The 25,280-nt window shown below is 25.9% G+C and overlaps 2 protein-coding genes across 5 annotated transcripts; one reads left to right on the plus strand and one right to left on the minus strand.

The window, feature by feature from the left end:
* Positions 1-3: 3 nt before the first annotated feature.
* On the minus strand, positions 4-17,628 carry LOC107166815 (Phosphatidic Acid Phospholipase A1). 4 transcript variants are annotated; one of them, XM_015515624.2, is made up of 14 exons: positions 17,378-17,628; positions 7,567-7,800; positions 7,316-7,461; positions 7,116-7,242; positions 6,849-7,039; positions 6,611-6,787; positions 6,397-6,544; positions 5,895-6,133; positions 5,665-5,832; positions 4,934-5,093; positions 4,674-4,868; positions 4,464-4,609; positions 2,590-2,786; positions 4-1,162 (listed from the first exon to the last, which is right to left on the minus strand). In XM_015515624.2, the coding sequence occupies exons 1-14, from the start codon at positions 17,460-17,462 to the stop codon at positions 952-954; spliced, it is 2,424 nt and encodes an 807-aa protein (XP_015371110.1). In that variant the 5' UTR covers positions 17,463-17,628; the 3' UTR covers positions 4-951. The 4 variants fall into 4 exon arrangements, with proteins under 4 accessions (XP_015371110.1, XP_015371109.1, XP_089077665.1 ...); XM_015515623.2 differs by having other exon boundaries at positions 4,934-5,096; positions 17,378-17,622; XM_089221539.1 differs by lacking the exon at positions 17,378-17,628 and adding an exon at positions 11,622-11,722 and having other exon boundaries at positions 4,934-5,096.
* On the plus strand, positions 7,952-17,824 carry LOC107166816 (uncharacterized). The gene is made up of 8 exons (XM_015515625.2): positions 7,952-8,171; positions 10,611-10,816; positions 10,882-11,005; positions 15,376-15,586; positions 15,945-16,092; positions 16,170-16,296; positions 16,575-16,751; positions 17,202-17,824. Exons 1-8 carry the CDS (start codon positions 7,988-7,990, stop codon positions 17,333-17,335), a joined length of 1,311 nt encoding a protein of 436 aa, XP_015371111.2. The 5' UTR covers positions 7,952-7,987; the 3' UTR covers positions 17,336-17,824.
* Positions 17,825-25,280: the final 7,456 nt, after the last annotated feature.

Genomic DNA, 25,280 nt, shown 5'->3' on the forward strand with positions numbered 1-25,280 from the left:
CTATTAGACATTTAAATATCTTTATTTTTATAACAAAAATTAAGAAAACATTAGTATATTAGAACTATAGAGATTAAGAAGACACATAATTTTTGGATGTTAACCCGCATGTGTTTTCTCTGTCTTACATGTGCGTAACATAGCAAATTTTAAGTTCAGCAGATTGTGTTTAGCTCCACGAGCTAAAAATTTAAAGTGATTGGCCTCTTATAAAAATTAAAGTCAACATTATTTTTGAGAGAATGTTGTATGTTTAAATTATATTTTAATTTTAAAGGAGTTATGAGTATTTTAAGATATACAAACAATTTACAATTTTAAAATTCTCATAACTCGTTTTAAAATTAAAATGTAATAAAAAGCCTATAAGAAGCCCTTTAATAATAATATTGACTTGAATTTTTTTAAGATGTAAGACGGAGAACAACACATGCGGATTTAACATCCTCTTAACACAAACAATTTAATTAAAATTAAAATTAAAATTAAGTATTATTTTTTGGTAAAATAAATGAATTGTAGTTGAAAAATAAATCCTTAAGTTTGGTGAGTTATGTACACAAATGATATCTATTAATATGACTATAACATACATAGACATAAATATAAGTTAACACATTGACTTTGAAAACAATTATTCTTTGACATTTAAATAAAAATTCTGTAAACGAGAATAATACAATTATATAAATTACATAACAAGAATATAATATAATAACTTATAAGTCTTATGTTGGATTGTGATGTGGCTCATCTAATAAAACAAAAAACCTAATAAGACAATAATGATATTGCTATCTAGTTTAAATAAACTTAATTAACTAATAAATATTAAATATCACAGTAAATAAAACACCTTTCAAATAATCTATATTTTTTTTTTCACATAAAATATAACATTCCAATAACTATTGTATAAATTATTTTTCCGATAACTGTTATAGTGTTGGCTTAACATTTATCATCATAAAGTGATGATAATGATCCAAAAGACATGTTGAATCCTGGTGGTTCCTCAAACTGCATACTAGTTGGATAATTAGAATTTTCGCTATCGTGAATGTCAAATGGTAGTATAGCATGCTGAATTTGATTATCAGGCGATACTCCAAGTATTGAATAAATTTCCTTCAAAACTAATAAAATAGTGTCTTCAGATTCCCTACAAAATAAAATTAATAAAAAAATTATACTTAATAAAAAAAAATTTTAAAATAAAAAAAAGAATGAATATTCAACACTACATAATTATATCTAATGAGGGGCCATAAGCTTTCATATTTAAATATACTCAACTCCCAATAATTTCAGTTGAAGGAAACTTGAATTACCAAGTGTTTGAATTGTGAAGAAGTTTGTAATATTATGAGGGGAAATAAATATTCTATTAACTAAGTTATGGAGAATGAAAAACATGCATGAATGTATGTAACAATATTAATTTTTTGTTGTCTTAAATTTATTGTATTCTAGAAAATACATAGATTTTTTACAAAAAATTAATTTTGATTCGATTAATTGCTTATTTATACGTATTTCATTCGGACTCATTGGTGTGAATACACATAAATAGGTTTACAGTCGTTGTCAGATTAATTGAGATGGTGGGTTCATAACAAAAAACCTGGGATTATCTGTATTTGATTGTCAGCCAAGGCCGGATTGGGAATTTTCAGCCCTTCGAGAAATATTTTTCAATCGGCCCGTAATTTTCTATAGTAGCCTATATTGGACGAATTTTAATATTAATAAATAATAATGACCTTATCACGTTTGTTGACTGTATGCTGTTATATAGCTGTCATTAAAATCATAACGTGGGTATAGCGGCAAATTTTTCATACCAGTCCAAAATTTTAGCGGCCCTTCGAGATTTTCTCAAATGCTTGACTGGCCTATTCGGGCCTGTTATCAGCTGAGTTAATTATTTTCATACATTTATTAATTTATAATAAACAAATTTGGTAAGGTGCCACCGTGTGTGGTCGAAATACACTGTGACTATTATTTAAAATTTTTATAAATTATCAATAAATAGATAATTTTTGGACACGGTTATTAAGAGATATTTTTAAATTTTTAATTAAATAAGTAATTTATTGTGTCCAATGGTTCTAATAAAAAAATCCCTGGAAAATGCTGGATTTTCATTTTTTTTTTTTTCAAAAAATAAATAAAATTTTGGTGAGTAAGGTTAACCATATGAATGTTTATTTTGAACACTCAATCACAGTGAAACAATTTCTAATAGCCAATAGTTGAGTGAAAGTAGTTTTGAATTGATGCAGGTTGCAGCATTTTTGACCCAAATTTTACTTTAAATTACTGAGTGCATATCTAAATGCATTATTTTTTATTGAATTATTGGGAGATACTCAGGGGACCAAACACCATTTATTTTGAATTATCAATATTTTCGAATTATTGAGAGTTTATTATGTTGTATATTTTAACTCTGAAAAATGGTACAATGGACAGTTTTACTATACCTAAAATATGTTTAAACTGCTGTACTTAATATACAATTAATGTATTAAATGATGCATATATATATATATAAACATTCTTGACAAATAAATATTCACATACCAATAACATAAATGACTGCCTACAGCAAATAAGTATTCATTGAAACTTTCAATTGGCGCCTCTTGTAAAACATAATCTATTCTATTTCCTTTGTTCAGAATACCAGGTTTATTATTGAGGTATTCAGAAGTACTCTGAAACGTTGTTGAGGTATTTGTAGAATCTACTTGTTGAGTTTTTGATTTTTGATCTAATTTCTAATAAAAATAAAAAATCAATATTTTTACTAGTAAATTACATATTAAAAAAATATACAAGTGATTATTAATCAAGTATACAAAATCAGACCTTGAATAGAAATGCGTGTAATATGGTTAGTTATTTTATGTAATTATTATTAATTTTTTAATTAAATAAATAAGTAACATTTACAATGTTGTAAAGTACAAAAAAAAGTGGACAAGTGGGTATCGCTCTTATTAGAGATGGATGGTCACTATCACTATAATGCATGTGTTAAATTTAAATGCAAAGACAGGTGTCATTTTATACGAAAAACGATTTTGAACGGAGATAATTTGTCAGTCTATAGGATATATTATATAACCTATATTTAAATTATCATATATATTTATAACCTCACAAGTCACAAAATGTTTTTATATTGACTCAGGAGTTTTTTTTTTATTATTATTTGTAATGTAAAAAGTTATGGAAAACCTTGTGTTGAGTTTTTCTAACCTTAGAATTAATAATTTTATGAATTTTCAACTTCATAAATCCATGCAAATTTCATGATTTTGACACATTTTGTAATCATTTGAACTTTAAATGGTTACAAATAAAAATTGTGACCAACGATTTTTTATTTTTTTTTACTACGATAAGTTCAACTTATAATAAAACTTGTATACAATTTTAAAGATTTTTTGGATATGTAAATTTTTTTTATAGGCATTTCAAAAACAAAATTTAGAAATATCGAAAATTTCAATTGTCTATAAATAGCATAAAAAAGTCAAAATCTTTTGAAAATTTTATCGTAAATAGATAAATATAAACATTTGGTGAAAATTTAAATATTTACATATTTACATATTTAAATATTTACATATATTCGTTTTTAAGCTGTAGCAAAATAAAAAATTGATTTTGTCAAAACTGATTATGCTTAAAAATTCCTGTTTTTTGTTACTTTTTTTAGGGTTTCCCTGACGCTTTTGAAAACTTGGACATTTTTTACTTTTGATAACCCAATGTACTAACTAGATGAATTTTCCTTTTTAAAGAGGAGCTGATGACAAAAATCAGAGAATTATTTCTACTCCAAAATATGATGAAAGACATAAAAATAATAATAATAATAATAATAAAAACATACATCATTGTAAAATCAATACATTAATTACTTTGTTAAGAATCTAAAAGTTACAATAAGCAAATAGTTGAACACAATATTATAGTTATTTTTTGAAGTGGTTGCTTTGTGTAAAATTGGGGTTTGAGGCTCGTTAATAATTAATTTACTTTTATGAATTGGTTTTAGTGTTGGGATTAGCTATCCACATTAACACAGGAACAATATTATTTACTAAGAGAACACTTATTTTAAATAGTTGCTTCGTTCATGAAGGGTTCATGCCAGCGATTAGAGTCAAGCCAGTACTAATTAAAGTTATACTTATTAGTTATTTGTACATACAATGTCAAGTAATAACTAATTAGCATCAGTTTTTTTTTTAAATTTCAAATTTTATTTTAAGGGATATCTTAAGTATTTGAATGATATGTTTTAAATATTTAAAAACAATTGAAGATTTAACTAAGAATTCATTGTTGATTATAAGATACTGTTTGTGCAATATTAGAATAAAGGAATTATATACTCCTTACATAACCAAAACTTATAAAAATTGAATATTTAATATACTTACCATCCTAGGGTCATATTCTATAGAATGACCTGAAGTTACTTTTGAAAACATAGCCAACTGATAAACAGTATTCCACGTATTTTTTACTGAATTTACAAGATGTGTCTTTAAAGCAGCTCCCACATGTGCCATAGTATCTTTTAGTTCTAAATAAATAAGATTTTAAAATAAATATATACAGTCATACAATAATATATAATTATTAATTACCTAAATGCATTCTTTTACGTCCTTTGTGATGTGGCACTTGAAAAGGAGGTATATTTTCAAAAGCAGCATTAATTAATGGTTCAATACGGTAAGCAACTGGGTCATACGGGTGAAAAATATTGAGAAATCCTGGACAAGTTGGAAACTTGAAGTTTTCTCCTAAGCTTTCAATACCTCGCACTGTTACAAACATACCTGAATGATGCAATAAATACATTAAAATAGTAATAAACTAGTTATGGAGTACTTAAATAATTTACCAATAGGTGATCCAAAACCAAAAAAGTAATCAAGTTCAAATTTTAGTTGTGGGTATGTGATATATGGTTGTCCAGTACCAGCTTTTCCTAATGTTACATATGATGCACCACGGCTTAATTTAGCTTTTTGATTTTGATCAACTGATGCTACAGATGATTCCTGCTATAATAAAATAAAATTTAAATTGTAAATTATTTAAAATATATATTATACAGCAGTACAGCACACTGGATTTAATATTATATACATATAAATTCTGAACAGTGCAGTAATTGTATTGATTTTACAATGTATAATTTTTCTAGTAGAAAACTCATCATCAAGTTCAAAAGTTTTTGACAACAAATTGGATCCAGTTGGTACTTTTTTGGGTAGTTAACAGTAATATTATAATTAAAATAGTTGTTTGATTATCAAATAGTTAAACAGTCTAAACTCTGTATCATTTTTGATTATATACAATGATTTATCATAGAATTCAAATTTAAGACATCCATCGCAGTGGCCAATTCAACACAAACTGTACAATAGAACATACCTACTTAGTGTTTTTTTTTTTTTTTTAATTGTATTAATATAAAGGCATAATAATAACATAATATTTTATACCACTATATTTATTTGAAATGTTTAATTTTAATTAAATTAATATTATGATTTTCCAAAAAAATAACAGATAACACAAAGTACTAACTACCCTTTTTATCCAATAGGTATATTACAAACTTACAGTTTGTTTTTTAGGACTTGGTGGTTGTTGATTACACAGCAAATCAAATGAAATTAAAGATCCAAGACTATGACCGCCTATAGAAACATGTCCATTAAAATTTGGATTCCTTAATAGATATTGACTATACATTCGATTCATTTCATTTCCAACAGCATTTATTATAGTCTGAAATTATAAACCTGTATGTAAATTTAAAATTTCTTTTTTATTATTTTCAAATTAATCACTTGACAAAATGTGGGACTTGTATAAAACAAAACGTCCAATATAGTATCATTGCTAAAGTTTCTGAGACGTGGAATTGATGGCAATGTAATTCTTTTGAGCTTACAATCAATATCTTCACTATGCAGAGCTAAATGCCACGAAACAGGTAAAACTTCAATTCTACCAATTTTTTCTGATTGACATGATGTTTTAAAATGTGATTGTGTTAACTGAAGAGCTAAACTTCGAAAATCATCCACTACAAAATAATAAATAATTACAGGATATAAATTATTGACGTATAAATGTGTAAGTTCTTTTAAAAGTTTCTAAAGCCAATTTTAGATGAAGGAAACATTTTCTGCGAGATACTGATAATCTTAATCAAGACCATTTGCCTTATCCCATATGCCAGATCCAAAAATGTTGCCTCCATAAAAACCCTGCTTAAAATTGTAGTTCCTAGTTTACTATTTAGGTTTAATTAAATTGTATGTTTCTTTAGTAAAGAAAATAACATACCAACTTCATAAATTGGTCTCATTTTTAAATCACAGTAAGACCCAATTCCATGAACAATAAATAATAAATGATCCACTTTTGATGGTTCATCACTAGGAATTACAAATTCTTCAAACCCTCGTTTAACTATGCATTGTTTTAATGAAGACTGTAAATTATTTTTAAATGTACAGCATTCTTAAGCTATTGTTTTAATTTGTATTTATTATTTTACTATATTTGCTGCTTGATCCATTTGATAACTTTGAGTTTCTTCAGTATTATTTAGAAGTGTTATAGATACACCGTTGTGGATAATAGCTGTAGGACTATGAAAAACTACTTCTTCATAATTACCAACTGGAACTCTACGTCCCCATTCATTACTTTCCCAAGCTGCTTTGTATTCTTCCTAAGTATAATTAGTAATTTTATAAATATCATATTTATAATATGTGATAATTCAGTATTACCTCTAAAAGATTAGCTGTGACTTCATCATAAGGAATAAAATTAGATCCATTGCTATTACGGAGAAACCAAGAACAACGACGTACATTAGTTGAGTTATCAGACCAATATACTGGTTTACGAATTCTTTGATTTAAGTAAACATCAAATCTACTACCATCTGTTGCTATAACTGATTCATTAGTTGGATCATCTAAAACATGGTAACAAAAAAATAAATTAAAATACTTTAATTTTAATATAAAATAAAATATTGAGTATATTCTTACTTAAAATAAAGGCTTGTTCAATTGCATCAGAGTCTTTTTGGCTAAATGGAACCCATTTATTTTTATCAGCATACTTGCAATAGAACCAATGCCATTTTATAGGTTCATAAACGTATAGTAATAAATCCTATAAACAATTATTAAAAATCCAACTTTATTATTTGTTCGATAAAAAGTTATTTTAACCATCTATATTATACCTCTGATTGCGATTGCAATGTGGATATATTTAATGGAGCACTCTTGGTTTTAAATGGTTTGTGTATTACCATGTTTGATGTTTCCGTAACAGTTGAATAATGTTGGTTATTTAAAACATTACTAGTTGGCGATGGTTCAGTATTATCTGTAATAATTATTACAATGTTAAAATAAATTTTAAATTATAAAACTCATAATATTTTGTTTGATTATTTGTATTATGAATGTGCAATAATAATAATAATATAACCTATAGGAAGAGTAGTAATGTTATGTTGAGCATTTTCTATTGTTCTCCTTGGTGGTACAATATGAGAATTATACTCATCAAGATTAGAAAATCCACAACTACTATTTAGATGCTGTTTAAGTTTATCACCAGCAGTTCTTAAACATTGGGATTCTTCCAAATTTACTTCATTAATATTTTGTTGTAATAAAGAAAAAGTTAAAGAATCTTGGAATTGGTTAGTAATATTCTTATCTGAAATCAAACAAAAATATTTGGTTAATTTTTATGAGGAAAGATACATAATATTAGTTATAAACTATAGGAAACCTATCCTCAATAGATAAATATTTGACACAGATAACAATTAATAGAAATGTTATATAAGCAAAAAGTAAGTCCAAATAATTTTCAATAGCTATTTTTCCTGTACCGTACCATCATGCATTTACTAAAGTTATTCTTACTTTGTGGTACAATGTCGTGTATTATTGCTAATAACATTACAATTTTGACGGATTGGAAAAAAGCAACTTTACAATGTATGAATGAATTTTTTGAAAATACAAGATATTTGACTACAAATGATACTTATGTGACTATATCTGGACTAGATGAAAAAGAAGGTATGTATATTATATATTATGCTGTATTTAAAATAATAAATTAGGTAATTAAGATACATAATAGCTGTTTTTACCAAAATATAGAAAATTAAAAATTAATAAATACTAATTTTATATCGGGATTTGGGATTCATAGTAATTGTATATCATCTATTGTATACCACATACCTGAGGTAATATCACTGTATTTATGTACAATTAATTATGAGAGGGGATCCAAAAAGAGTTATAATATTTTTCTTTACTCAATAATTAATATCAATACTTTAACATTTTCTAACTACCTATTTTAAAAAAAAGTTTTTTATTAAAACTTATTTAAGTGGGGGTAGTATTAAGTTCTGTGGACATTGTATATAATACAACATACCTACATAGTACTACATGCAAGATGCAACCTAATATTAATATAGTTTTAAGTACAAAAAATTAAACACATTTTATTTTGCATAATTAGGAAATTTTGATATGTTAATCTATTATAACATAGAAAATTTTATACTCAGCAGATCACTTTTAGCTCCATTAGTTTAAAATTTAGAGTGATTTCAACTATTATAAAAATTAAAGATAACATTATTATCGAGGGCTTCTCATAAGCTTTTTATTATATTTTAATTTTAAAGCGAGCTATGAGTATTTTAAAATTGTAGATTATTTGTATATCTTAAAATACTCATGATTCGCTTTAAAATTAAATTATAATAAAAACCTATGAGAAGCCCTCAATAATAATGTTACCTTTAATTTTTATTATAGGTTAATTCACTCTAAATTTTTAACTAATGGAGCTAAACATGATCTGATTTTCAAATTGTGTTATTTAACACAGACGAAAATGTTTAAAAAATTGAATTCTCAAAAGAAACCTAACATACAAACATAGATAATGTTTTTATTTTAAGTTTCATAGTACTGAAGTTGATTCACAATACATTTTAAACTAACAAATCTAAATGTTAACTGCTGAGTATAAATTTGCAATTATACACTTGTAAGACAGAGACAATAAATGTGGGTTTGTCAACCTTTTTATACACAAACCAAAACTAATAGACATTTGAGCTTATAATTAATTTTGTATTTTAATCAATTTTCATTAGATATTTTTGTAAAAATTGCTAGGTATAGTAAATAGAGTATGAGTTAAATTTAAAGAGCAATGACTAACTCATGTGTGCAATGTAGTCAGCTGCACATTCTCTTGGACGAAGCATAACTATATAATAATAATAATGCGGTTATGGGTCCAAAAATGCCAATCTTAAATGAGTTATTGTAGTTATTAGTAATAAGTGATAACTTATTGTATTTCTCATGTTTGTATAAATAAATACCTACAAATTAGTACTAATTATTAAAAATAAATTATTTAATACAGCAATCAGGCAAATGGCAAGTCCCAATACCCAGGCCAGGGAGAACTTCTTGGTATCCCAGTGGGCTAGGCCATCCCTGATAGCTCCTTTCTAATTATCCCTCAATTAATTCACCAATAATTATACAGAGATACATGTTAACACTAAACCACTAAATAGCAGTCCTTGAAATTTTGAAGAATTATAAAATTATTTAAAATATAAATAGGTAGAATTAGACAAATTATAATTTGTATTACTTTAAATGTAAAAATACAATATAAATATTTTAATAACTACATAATTACTAATTAGTTATTACAAATAACGCATACAAAAAACAATATTGAAGCATAATGATTCAAAAAAATAAATGAATGTGTTTTAATAATCAATACATTAGTTTCTTAGATATATTTGACAAAAATATAAGATAAAATGTAAAGGAGTGACAACTTTTTTTGGCCCTCTTCCTTGTATATATTACAACTATGTTTGTCAAGACTAATTGTCATAACACACACATACATATATATATAATGTTATCTTTTATTATTATTAGTTCACACAAAGTTATACAAACTAACTTCTCAAAAATAAAGTTTAATTTGATCTTAGAACAAATATTTTGTAAAAACATTTTTAATTAATTATTTACTAGAATACCTATAATATTATACTAACCTGTTTCTAAGGAATACAAAATCTATTAGGTATTTGATTAATAGGTGTATAAAAGGTGTCTAATAGAAAAAAAATTTGGGAAATAAGTATTATTATCACGAATTAAAAATTAAATATAAAATAAGCCATAAGTTAAAAAATGTAATTAAAAAATTAAAAGTAAATATTTAATCTTTTTAATTTGAATCAGGACTATTTATAATGCTCATACTTTTTGTATAAGTGAGTCATTGTTTATTTTTTATGACATAACATAATATCCTGTAAACATGTACACCTTTTATCTAACAAAATGTGTTAGCTAGCATAAAAAACTAATAAGCAATCGAAAACATCCTGGATATATTTTATGAAGCGTTAAACTGTTATACTTAATGATTACATTTCCTGTTTACAGAGAGTGTGGTTCATAATATAGTTCTGAGAAATTTTAACGAACTGATGTCTCAGTACCATAAAACTGATTATCTACTACAAGAGCAAAGTCAAAAGTATTATGCTAGATTAATAGATACTCTGAGTCCTTCAAAGAATCAATTTTTATTGTTTGTTGAAAAGTCAGTGTTTAATAATGAAGACTTTTTTATACAAAATTATACAAATGTAACTTCAGCATACTACAACGATAATTGTTAAAATATACCTATAATAATAAACATTTATTTCAGGTAGAAGTTGTATGGTGTAAAAATGGTCAATGTGAAAATTGTAAAGAAAAAATACCTAAACCATTAGCAATTGTGAATCAAGCGTCAGAAATTAAAACCATTGATGAACAAAATCAATCAAAAAGTAATAAACTAATATAAAGCTTAAAAATTATATTATTATTAAAAAATAGAGAAATTTCATAATATTTCATACTTGAAAGTATAGAAATTAGATAACATAATAAGCAAATAAATTAATCATTATTATTAGTAACTCTACATTCGTTTGCTACATACAAATTTTATCTTAAAAAAAATAATAAAAATTATTAACCTTTAAAATGTGATAGAGTTCACGTTCCACAACACAACATTAAGAGTTGCCATAATAACTGTTATGTAAGATGTAATGCGTCATTATTAAATAGTTTATTTAAAATATAAAGGATTAATAGTTTTTAATGTTGCATATTATTTGGTTTTTAAAAACTAAAAATAGTAAAGACAAATTATTAAATAATGCATTTGAAATACATATATAACATTTATGAAATGAATATGTTTTAAATTTTTTGATAAAAATTAAAATAATACAAAATTATTTGTTATTTGAACATTCTTTAAATTCAGTTATATGGATTTAGTTGATCATAAATTACAATACTTAAATTGATCATAAACTACAGTAGGTATACTATACAGAATAGATATAATTATAGAGAATGAATGTGATCATTAGTCAAACAAATATAACATACCTTATATTTAATAAGAGACATGAAGTTGAAAACATAACTAGTAGACTGATATAATTCATACAAAAAATGTATCTTAAATAACAAATAGAAATAAATATTTGTTTTGAAAATATTTTTATCATGGGTGATTAATTACGAAAATATGATGATTGATGATATAAAAGACATTAGCCTTGACCAAGATGTGCGTATGAAATTTTCATTAAATGACGTTGCCATGAAATAAACTAATAGGTAAACAATTAAATAATATTATTAATATCTACGTATTAGTTATTCGTTCACAAACATTGGTATCTGTAAAGCTGACGTAATAACTTAGAAACTACATATTCAAACATTGAACTACAAAAATTGTTTGATAATAATATTAAATACAGTATACCTACTGCTAGTGTTTAAATACATTAGCATAAAATATATTTGAAAATTATCATTCTTTCAAAGTTTGCTTTCTTTTTCATCAAAACTATTAAAGTTTGTAAAAATATTTATTTTACATAATTAAAAGCTAATGAAAAAAGAACATTTTATTTCTATGATTTTTCATTAATTTGAATGACAGTAAATATTTTATATTTTTATTTCTGAACATATTGATGAGCAGGGCCGGCGCAAGAAGTTTTGGCGCCCTGGGCGAAACCATGTTTTGGCGCCCTTAACACCCCCCCCCCCCCGCCAAGACTAGTTTGAGTAGTATTAAAATTAAGTTTTTTAGTAAGTTAAATAAAATTAGCATGTATTTTGTGTCATAACAATATTGTAATAAGGTTAGACATATTATTTTATTAACTTATAAAATTGTACAACGAAAATAATATTAAATTTATATTATCATATTTATAGATACTCCGAAAAACGTGTTAAGTTAATAATACTAATTTTCATAATAATAAATATGTGAATGTGCGAATCACCTCGTTATATCGACCATTGCGCCATATATTAATTATTATATATCATCATATTATATTAATATCAATTATCAAAATTCAAAGTATATTCATTAACATAAAATATCAAATCAAATAATATTATATTATTTCACGCCACCAGCCCACCACTGCCTATAATATAGGAATATTGTGTTTCTGGTTTCACTAACTACTTATTAATTAAAACGGAATTTATTGTAAAAAAGAAACCAAAATACTATGTACAAATTTACTAAACAAAATATATCATCATATGAATATTGATTACCTGATGGCGCCCACAGAAATTTTTCTAGGGGGGGGGGGGCAATGTTAGGATTTTAGGATAAATATTATAATTTTACTAGGTGTTTTAAAATAATAACATTTTTTATTATACTCATGTACAATGTAGTATTATATATTATTATATTTCAACTTATTTTATACTTTAAATTTGTTGTATAGTATATATAGTCATTTATCTTAAAACATTCAATTAAAAAAAATATTTTGAAAAAGCCAGGGGGGCAAATGCCCCAGATTGCAGCCTATGGTTGGCAGTTACTTGTTAGCTTATACATTTGAGTATTTGACATTACACAGCAGACCGTACGGAGCGAGAGCTCGTCGAAAACAATAAATTGAATAAATAATTGTGTGTGTCAGACAATTGTGTCTTTTTGATTTACGCTATATTCTGCGGTATTTTCACCGTAAGGTCCGAATGAGTTTTACCGCCACGGTTTTTCACAAATGCGGTGGTATGCTTCCATAATTCCATGTATTATTTTTACATCAAAACCAGCGGTATCGATGCACTGGTATATTATTCTTATATTCTACAAATATGACTAATATGAGACAATTGAAGATGCATCTTCAATTAAAACGACATTAGATAGTGAATATTTCAAATTGTATAGATTGTTAATGCGTTTTAAAAGATAAATAAATAAAAATAATTTTCAGTTTGGCGCCTCTACGTGCTGGCGCCCTGGGCAGTCGCCCAGGTCGCCCATAGCTTTCGCCGGCCCTGTTGATGAGTGTATGGATTGTAGCATTGTAGAAATGTATTAATCTTCAACTTCAAAACTCTCTTCAAGCAGGAAAGTGATTCTAGTTGAAAACCAGACAATTTTAAGTTAAATCGTTGTAAAATTATTTTGTTGAACCAAGAAATAGTTAACAAAATTAATTTTCAAATTTTTTTGTAATTCATTAACTCTATTTGTTTATATTAGCATGTACATTATACATTGTATAATTTTCCAAATATTTCTACTCCAAAATTAATGATTTACTTTTTTTCTATAAATGTTGATGAAATAATGTGCTTTATCATGAAGTTTTAAAATTCAAAACAAGAAGCCTCATAAGTTATTTGTACCGGAATTTAAAAAAAAGTCCAGTGTAAAGCTACACATTAAAAACTATACATATTTATTTTATTATGATGATTTTTGATATTTTGTTATGATTGAAAAATATTATTGAATGGTAGCAACTTGAAACAATCCACTGCATATTACGTAAATTTATACATACAATTAAATTTAAAAACGGTTTAAACCTTATTTAAGCTTTTTAGAAACACATTCAATTTTCAATTTTTTTAAGAATAAGCAAACAATTTAGTCACAACCGAAAAACTTGAATAAAAATGTAATTAAAGCTCCCATATAAATTGTTCTAGAAGTTTACTGTAAAGTCAAAATAATTTTTTATAAGTGTTTGAAGTTCAAATTGTTTTGATCTGGAAATTTTAAGTTTGTCAATAAGGATAAGATTTATATCATATTTATACTTGGGATATTAACTATTTAGAGCCATACTTTAACTGACAAGATTAAGTAATATTTATTTTGGCTTCATCATTTTTAAATGTAAATTAAGGAACTTAAGAGTTTTTTTTTTTAATTTGCCTTTTATTAAAAAATAATTATAGCAAACTTAGAGTTAAACAAAAAAAAAAAAAATTCTCAATCTCACTATAACTAATTGTTTGAACCAAATAATTCCAAAAATAATTTATTTAATATGACATCTTAATACTGCATAACATACTAATATTTACAGTCAGCAGTTCCAAGTTTTTTATTGTTAGCTTAAATCAGTGCATTAGATGACACTGAATGGTCAGGATTTTATCAAGGGTTAATTTATTCCATTTATGTAAGATGCACTTAAATAAACTTTGATTTTACTTATAACATATCATAGTTTTAAGCATGACATTTGGTACTTTTGACTTGTCTTAAAATTCAAAATTTTTAATTTATTTATTTCATTTGTATATTTAAAATAATATCCATTCTTTGGGGTTTCTGTACCATTTCATCCATTACTCATCCATTCCCCCATGCATATGGCATTGAATGTTTAAATGTTTTAATCTGAATAAATAAAAAAATCACTTTGACCGTGAATAAAACTACCTTTATAATTTAATGAGAGATAAAGAATTAGAATGTACATTTAGTCTACAAACATAAAAGTGAACACTGAACATAGAATAAAAACACATTTAAATATTTTTTATATTCACTGTTTATTTTTAATATTAATATTTTAATTTTTAAGCAAGTTATGAACTTTTTATGAACAATATTGTACATATTCATGTATCATCAAGTTTGATACTAGGTAAATTCATTATAAAATTTAAGCTAAATAGCAAAATTTAAACTGCTGAAAGTACATTTTTTATTGTTATGCATTATTTAGATGGTAACAATTATACATGCGAGTATGGAGTGCTTTAAGTGCATAGAGTAATTTTATGATAATATAATAATATTACTCTATGTCTAAATGTAATTAATTATCATATTTTATAGATAAAGCTTCTGATAAATCATGGTCAGATGAAATGATAGATGGAGCTAAAAGTTTTAGACTGGAACTATCTCCTTATTCTGTTTTAACGGGAGTTTCAGGAGAAACAGTTAAGTTATATTTCAGAGTCATTAATAAAAATTGGATACCTATGGAATATAATTTTGATTGTTATGATCAAATGGGTCTTATAAGATCAGTTTTACCTACAAGGTAAGTGCATTATTTATAGTTATTATTACTATGCTATATGATAATTGTTATGACTTATGATAATATAAATGTAAAATAAGAATGAATATTGAACACTAAGATTTAAATTTAAAATACTGTTTGGCCAAAATGCACACTTATTAAAATTAACTTTTTTGATATTTAAACTAATGATTCTTAATTTACGTTTATGACTTTTTAACAACAATAACAATTTAAATACGATTGAAAATTTAAAAAAAAATTACTATTGTAAACATTTTTTATTACAATCTAATATTTAAGATATACTTTAAATTTGTAGTATAATTATAATCTTTAATTTGTTTTGTACTTAAAAAATATTTTAATATTTTAGTATAATACTACCTCCAAATAGTCCACCATTTGATGTGATGGTAGTTTTGGAGGTAATAGGACCAGAAGGATCAAATGACCAAATTACATTTTCTGTTCTTCAACCAGAATTTGAAACTATAAAAGTTAATTTTTACATTGGAAAACTAGTAAGATTTTGAAAATACCAACATATGTTTTCATTAACTATTGAATAATGAATATATACATTATTTTCATTTTTCAGGCAGGAGATACTACACGTCCAACAATAGATTATATATTTAATGGTGATTGTCGTTTTGCAGATACTCCACACACATGTGCATCAGAAAAATGGAATATTGAAATAACTATTCAAGATGAAAATTCAGGTAAATATTTAAAAAAATAGTTTTAGTATTTTATTTTATTATTTTTTAAAACTAATGTGAAAAAATCTATAGCCCTTAATCATCCTAAATAACAATATCAAAAGAACAAAATAGTTGAGTAAGGTACCTACAAACCTGATTTTTAATTTTTAAATGCATTAACAAATTGACAATTTTAAAAACAATTGAATAATCAACAATAAATAACTTATTATAGTTTTTAGAAAATAATGATTGCTTTTACATTATTATTCTAAATTAAAATGTATGTATTTTAGGATTAGCTATGATCTCATCAATACCAAATGCTTTACGGTTCCGTAGTGAGTTTACTATCGGAACTAAAGAACCAGTAATAGCATATTACACAGCAACATGTTGTTTTCCAAAATTTGAAATCATTGCCACAGATTTACGAGGCAATGTGCAAAAAAAAACAATAGATGCAGAAAAACGTAAGTAATAGTACTAATTTTATAAATCGAATAGGTACCTATTACTTGTTACCTACTGATTTTAACTTTTAAGGCTATGAGTATTTTAAAATTGTAAATTGTTTGTATATTTTAAAATACCAATAACTCGCTTTAAAATTAAAATATAATCAAAATCCCACGATAAGCCCTCGATAATAATGTTACCTTTAATTTTTATAAGACGTCAATTCACTTTAAATTTTAAACTCGAGGAGCTAAACGTGTTCTACTGAGTGAAAAATTCGGTATGTTACACACTTGTAAGACAGAGACAATACATGGGTAAAATGTCCTCTTAATGACAATGTGGTGCAGATTTTTAGCAATAAATTTCTCTGGACTAGCAGATTATTGAAAATTTAATCAGTAACATTTACTTTCACCAGTAAAACACAATTTGCCTGCCATAAATTATATTTTGTGTTGCAGAATACTTAAATTTCGCAGAAATTTCATTAATAGTTCTATCAGCAATAGTTTTATTACTTCTTATTTTACTTTTAATTTGGAGTATTATAAGATGTCAACGAAGAAAAAGAAGTCGTGATTTTTTATCAAGATAAAATATTTATAAATAATTAAAGGTATGTACATAAAATATTTACCTGTGGTATTAATTTGTGAATGTGCATTTTCTTTCATAATATTGCTAGATGTAGCATCCTCTTTATTTTCAGTTATGTCAGACATTTTTTAATATATTTTATTAATATAATTAAAATTATACATCTGACAAAAACTAAGTAATTTAAATTTGAATTATAAAATATACACTGATACACTGTAAAAATTAAGTATAAAAATAATTATTCGTTTTTAAAAGTAATAATGTACAAAATTGTATTTCTCTATTTTAATGTAGTTAATAATCTAATTAAATTGTACGTAACAACTAATGACTATGTAAAATGTTGAATGAGTAAATGAATTACCTACGAATAATTAATGATTTATTATTATTGTTGATATGATTAACTACTGATTATGAAGTGAAAACACTCGGTGTATTATGATAACAATAAACACAATGCAATCAATGCGATATCTCGTGATTATTTTGTTGCATTATTATTTAATATTTATTAACATATATTATTATATTAGAATAGAATTCTGTGATATTAATTTCTACAGCATCCTGTAGCAATTATTCATCAACGTATTAGCGCAATTTTATCTTATCATATCATATATGTTAATTATGTTAAAAACTAAAAAGACACGAGTCATGATCATGAAGGAAGCTTTAGGCACCTACTAAGTTTCTCGTAACGTGCATCCCACTTTCAAATATTGTTTGTGTTAAAATAATGTACTTTTATTTAACATAATTTTCTATAAAATATAAATTACAATGATAATGATAGTTGATAAAAGACAAAAAAAAAAAGTTGATTAATAATGGACTAATCCACATTGGTCTGATATATTCTTAAATTAATAATCAATATAATAATTTAAATATTAAGAGTGGGTATGGTATTGTACTATTATGCAAGTAATAGCTGTAAAAAATTGTAATTATTATTTAGGAAATCGGTCAGAATCATAGATAGTAAAGATATTAATAGGCCACGATTTAACAATTATGTTAAGTATATTTGAGGCCGCGTTTCCAGAGGGAAATGCAATTGAGGCCTTTTTATCAATGCCTTTATATTGATAGTCGATACGTCTCGTCATTCGATATAGGTAGATATATATACTTATTTGGCCTAATTGGCCTTAATTGTAATTGTTCTGTGATTGTAGTAATAATTATACCCCTTAATAAACGCTGATAAGACCGTTAGGTTCTATCCGTATCTTTATTATTTATGGTCAAAATAGTTAAAGACAAAATATCAAAATTTAAAAATGTAGAAAAATCTTTTTTATAAATAAATACTATAAACTACTATAAAAATGTTATTATACTCAAAATCATATAAAATTAACATAAGTTAGAATATAAAATAATTCGGAATTGAATTATTTTATAATTGAACTTAAATTGTATATAATATTATTTGAGGAGGTATATCGCAAAAAAAACGTATTAATATGTCCAGTGGCGAAACGAACCAAAAACAACCCATAAGCAAACTTACAATTTACACACCCACCCACCGACTTACCGTACCTATTAGATATTTAAAATATTTTTTTTTTCAATAAACATTTACCTCCAAACCTTAAAAAAATCGAGAAGCAATCGCTTCTCAAAGAACACAATCGTTTTGCCACTGAATATGTCTTTGGTATTTCGACGTTTCAGAATGTTAGTGTTAATTTATTAAAACGATTTTCTATTTTTTTTTAAATTGGATATTTTGGTTTTAATATTTATTGACCTGATTCTCTGAAACTCATATATTGTTCATTAATTTGTAAAGTTTTATGTTTTTAAATCGCCCTTTGGCCTTTATAATTTGAACTATTGGTGTTTCCGAAACACCAATAGTTCAACGAATGAAAGACGAAACACTGTTTCGTCTTTCATTCGTAGACAACTCTTATCTGTTAACTATTTTTAAAATTAAAACTAAACAGAAGGGCGATTGCAGTCAACTATATAATTTTGAAATGCAAAGACTCCACTCCATAGGCGTGCGCAGAGTTTCAAGTCAGGGGCAGCGAATATTTTTACCGGCCCATACATGGGTATTAAGTTAACATTTTTAAGCTCAAAATCAAAATTTAACTTTTGACCTTTAAATAAAAATATTTTAAACGATAACCATTGGTTAATCATAGATTGTTTTTGCTCAACACCGGTATACCAAATCAAAATTAAAAATACATCAAATATCAATAACACATTATTCTTTATTATTATGTTATGTTATTATTATATAGTAATAGTTCGGCCCATACAAATATATTCAAACCGTCCAGGAGCAGCAAGAGCACACCTTGCTGCCCCTGTGCGCACGCCTATGCTCCACTCTCTTTTTAGTTGTTTGTCTGATATCCAACATTCCACGTTGTTCTAGCATGTAAATTATTGTATATAAAAAGTTGAAAGTGAAATGCGCGTGACAAAACTTAGGTACTTAAATGGACTTTACACTTAACTTTATTACACTGTTCATACTTTCATAGGCTCATAGCACTATGCGTCCGTGCTGTAGTATGCCTACATTCTACATAGATTATTTTGTGTCTTTTTCATCTGTAGCTTTTTTGTCATTGATTCAATCCTATAGTAGTCTATAGTGAGTAGGTATTATGTATTTCTATTTTCTATTATACAATTTATAAAGCGATTCTATTATTTCTATTGGGTATTTAAGTAGATAGTTGTAGTTATAAGGAATATAAGGCATGCATATTAAAAAATTCAAAATTTTAATCGTGATGATCATGCTCTCGTAGTTGCATCCATAACACCAGTTAGATAAGATACCTATAATTATTGTGTTATAAATACCTAGTACTATACCAACTAATTTAATCTAGATATATTTCAATCTTTTTTTTCATACTATTATTATTGTTATGTATATAATATTATTGTTAATGCTTCATACTTGTGTAAAAAAATATCAATGTTTATAGCCAATAACCTTTGTTGCTGAGGCTCAATTAAAATAAAATAAAAATATCTAGTACGCATATCTTAAGCCAGATAATATAAAGTAAGTAATTTCGGGAATCTTATCCTAAACGTAGGATCGTAGGTATTATATATCATTTATATCTGATAAAATATCAATATAGGTAGGTACCTATGTTTCTTACTTGTACCTTATTGCGTGACGTCTGCTTTGTCGAGGTTCCACATATTTTGTTTGCTTAGTTTGCTGACATATCTAATTATATTTGGAATTATAACCATATGAATTATGAATTATGAACCATGGTGATCATTAATCATTACCTATAATCAATAAGTATACAATACGTCATATTATACATTAAATACTTTATACTTAATCAATTGGTAATGTAATTAAACATTAAAGGGTTAAATGGCTAAGTTTCTCACTAATAAACTATAAAATATTTCAATAACACTCTATAGATATATTAACATTTATTATTTATTAATAATTATGATTAATATCGTTGGAATTTAAGAACACATTAAATAACATTATTTTAATTTATAGCAATCACACCGGTTCTGGCGGTATTGTAGTAATTCTATAACATCATAACAGATAAAAATTATCATTGCGCATAATATAGTTTATTAGTACTTAGTAGGTACCTACAAATAAATTAAATGTATAAGTATAGGTACTCAATCTATGCATATGTATAATAACTATCCATAGGTTATAATATCACGGTTTTTTAATATTATTACTTTCAACTTTTTTTATACTTAAAAATGGTCTAAATCTAGACAAAATTAGCAACCCACATCCATACTAATCGCATTACTTTGAAAACCTCTACCGACAATTATTATACCTCTTACATAGTAGCTAGGTAACAATTGGTTTAACAAGGGTCTCCTATAAGTTTAGCATACATATGTCGAGGTTTCAAGGGTTTTATTTTAGATTTCAATTTATGTAAAGCTATATACATTTTATACATAACTTTCATAGACCGCAAAGGAATAATTTTTAATTTCTTATTTTTTTTTTTTTTTGGTGGAGCTGAAGCATACCGCCGCACCGGTGCTAGTGTGCTACCATGGCGTTTTTTTTTTTTTATTAAACTACTTTTTTGGATTGACATCAGTAAAAGTGGGTAGGTTTAACACGGATACAACAAATGCCAGTGTTAAGTCCTCTTAAAAGTTTCAAGTACCCACAAATAATAATTTTAAATTAAAAAATATTACTACAATCATTATTTTCCATTATATTAAATATTAATTAAACTAACTTCGTCTAAATTTGAACTTAAAATATCTATTCAAATTTTTTTTGTTACTAAACTTTAGATTTTTTGGTTAAAATATACTAATTGATTTATGAGAAATCTCGTTGAAAATTTTTTATAATTTACTATAAAAATTTATCATTTCATACATTTCTGAATTGCAAAATAAATTGTTTGTGATTTTAATGAATTTTGTCACACACATAGAATCAGGTTCACTCAGAATCTTACTATAATAATTAATACCATTAATTTATAATTCACTTTAGTACTTTACTATGTATTTTACATATAAATTGCCATAAGATCTAAATATAGGTACATGGTACATATATTTATATCTTATAAATTTATGCTTAATACCTGTAGTCTATAGCAGCAGCTAGGGGTTACCAAATGGCGTGACGGCTCGCTGAAGGCCACATATATATTATGCGGCTTGAGGGCAAATTTATCTAGCTCACCGGCAAAAGAAAACAAGTAAAAATCGTCGTTTTTATTATCATAATACATTACATAGTTCTGTGATTTATTATTTTTGTTAATTGGTTTTTACCAGTAGTGTCTTCAATTTTGATGGCTGCGAACAATTTCAAAATTCCTAATGTGGCCCTTAAAAATATGAATTGACGATGACTGTTGATCTATACACTATATTATATAGCAGGGCTGGTACGTCAACCAAAAGTGGAACGTTGGTCAAATATAAATGGCACGCGAAAAATTAAAATTATAAAAAATTATGGTATTTGTATTTTTGAAAAATGTTCAAAACCTTGATTAGACCAATTTGGCATACCCAAAAAAGGTGTTCGTAATCCCTGATATATTGAATAGGTACCTAACCGGCTTATACCTATAACTAAAGATATATCAAATATTTATGACAATAAATTATAAGCACCTAATCAAATTCCAAGTAGGCGCCTATACCTATTATTATCTATTTCAAAATCACTAAGTACCTATACCTATTTCATTATTATTATAAATTGTTGAAACTTTGAAACAACAATAAAGGTCGAAATTCTATTAGCAGATTACAGACCAACATAACAGTAATAAATTATAATTTATACATTTTTAATCATAATATCTTACGCAACATATTTTACAAAATACGTAAGTAACTATGTAAGGTAGGTAGGTAGTTACATGATAATGACGTGTTGTCGTGTTGATTGATGATAAAATACGCATAGGTATTATAATAATATATCCAATACTTAGGTAATAATTAATAATTAAATAGAAATAAAACCAGACTCACTATTTGCTTTATCTATAGGCTACAGAAGTTATAAAGCCATAAAGGTAAGTTTCGAGCGTATCTCGTCTTAGGGTAGGTCTCTGTTTATTTTTAATTAGGTTTATCGTATATTATGATAAATTATTGTAAGAACTTAATATACGGCCATAGTAGCAATGAGAAAAAGTTTTTGAGCATTAGAGTAGCTGAAGACGCCAAGTCGAGTAGGTATATAGGTACCTACCTAGATCTAAACTCTAGAGCACTGAGCATTATGCATGTTTTAATTTCTAAGGATAAAAAATTAACACGTAATAATCACAGTTATCTACGCCGTGTAGTTAACCGTGGTAATAATATGTTTAGAATTTAAATTATTATTGTTAGGTATTCTCTCAATTCAATAGTTTTTCAAAGTACCTAGAAAATAGATTAAATCTGATACCAGAAAGTCACCACTACTGTGCTCAAAAACCCGAGGACACACAAAAAAATCCACCTACATCATTGTAAAAACAAATCTTAGATCATAGTATTAGACTTTGTGAACTAATTCGTCTGCATATCATGCAAATCGCAAATGTCTTTTTGTCAAATTGACCATAAGGCCATGTATAGATCTCGCACATATACCTACTTCTCGGCTTCTATACTTCTTACTTAAATACTTAATACATGCTTTAATCTGATATTAACATTAAACATAAAAATATTATAACTCAATTTATACGATTATTTTATTTCAAATACAAATATATATGATTTGTTTTAAAAAAAGTATAATAATAACTATATTTAACTGTATAGGACTATTAGTAATAGGTAGGTACTGCATTTCTCAACTATGTATTTTGCTACATTTGTTACATGCACAACAGATTAGTGATTACAATATATTATGTATTACACATTTATAATCAGACAATATTCATGATTCCTATGAATAATTAAATATTAAAATAATTACCTTTTATAAACATCATTAAGAATTTAAGATATTAAAGTATTATACTTACTGGCAACTCCAACTCTACAGTGAGTATTGTGTTTAAATCATTATTGAATAAACATGGATATATTTAATATATTTATATAATTATAAATATTATTTAATGTATTGCCATTGTGTGTTAAATTTCTATAGTTTATCTATCCAGTGGCGTATTTAGAGGGGGGCCCATGGGGGCCCGGGCCCCCCCCCCCTTGGCCCGTGTAGTACATATTATAATAGTATAACACAATACTACTGAGTAATCGACACTCGTATTATACTTTAATACTTTATAATGTATGATTAAATAATGATTTGATATGAAAACCAAAATAAAAATAGTAAATTGTTAATTCGCATTGTTTTGCGATACCCTGCAGTACAATATAAATAGCAAAAGATAAAATCAATAATGGATTATCGTATCTAGATTCTAGTCCAGAACGTTTATCTGGAACCGTTCCTATACGTACAGAAGGCAAACATAATAGAAAATTTCAATATAAGTATTTAGAAATATTTCCATGGTTAGCTTATAGTGAGATTAATAAAGGAGCCTATTGCAAATGGTGTGTTGTATTTGCTTTTTCAGGCGGTGGATCAGGCAACCAGGTATATTACACAGAAAAAAAATTATTTCCTTTGATTATTTATAAATATAGTAATTTTATAATTATTTCTTGTAGCCGTTAAAGAACCTAGTAAGAGAGCCGATGACCAAGTATAAGAATGCAATGGCTGATTTAAATGAACATTCTAAAACCAAATATCGTATGATATCTAGTGAAAGGGCAAAAGACTTATATAAATGATATAAATAATAGGCATTACTTAAATTGTACAGGTTTTAATATAAGTACTTAAATTGTCTTAATTAAATATAAAATATAATATACTAAAACGTATGATTTTGGTGTTTTATCTAGTGGGCCCCTCCCTAAGGAGATTTCTGGCTACGCCACTGTATCTATCTGATAGCTATATATATTATATTTGTATAGCAAATCGTATATTCCCTAGTTTTAATGTGTATTTTATTTTCATTCAAATATTTTTGGAATTCGCTGTCATTTTATTGTTTATAATATTGATAATTACTAATAAAAATAATTTAATTTTTTTGTATAATATAGAGATTTTAAACAACCTAGATGACTAACTATCAATATCGTCTTTCACCCAAACTTAAACCAGTTGTTCTAAATGGCGTCCATTTATAAAGAGGTCATAGTTTTGCCGCTTGAAATAGTAAAATATATTTTTGAATATGATTTTTTTTTAGAGTTGGTTGAGTACTTGACATTGAAAAAATGTTCGACCATTTTAGAATACTTGACTTGGCTCAAAATAATTAAAACTCAAGATCTAAAACCAATACTCGCTCAACACTAGATTTTTTAAATTTCCTCAATTGTTTTGATCAAGGGTTAGATATAATATGTACTTA

This window comes from Diuraphis noxia, unplaced genomic scaffold (assembly GCF_037042655.1).
Source record: "Diuraphis noxia isolate RWA-SAM2 unplaced genomic scaffold, SU_Dnox_SAM2 contig0002, whole genome shotgun sequence".
NCBI classification, from domain to species: Eukaryota; Metazoa; Arthropoda; class Insecta; order Hemiptera; family Aphididae; genus Diuraphis; species Diuraphis noxia.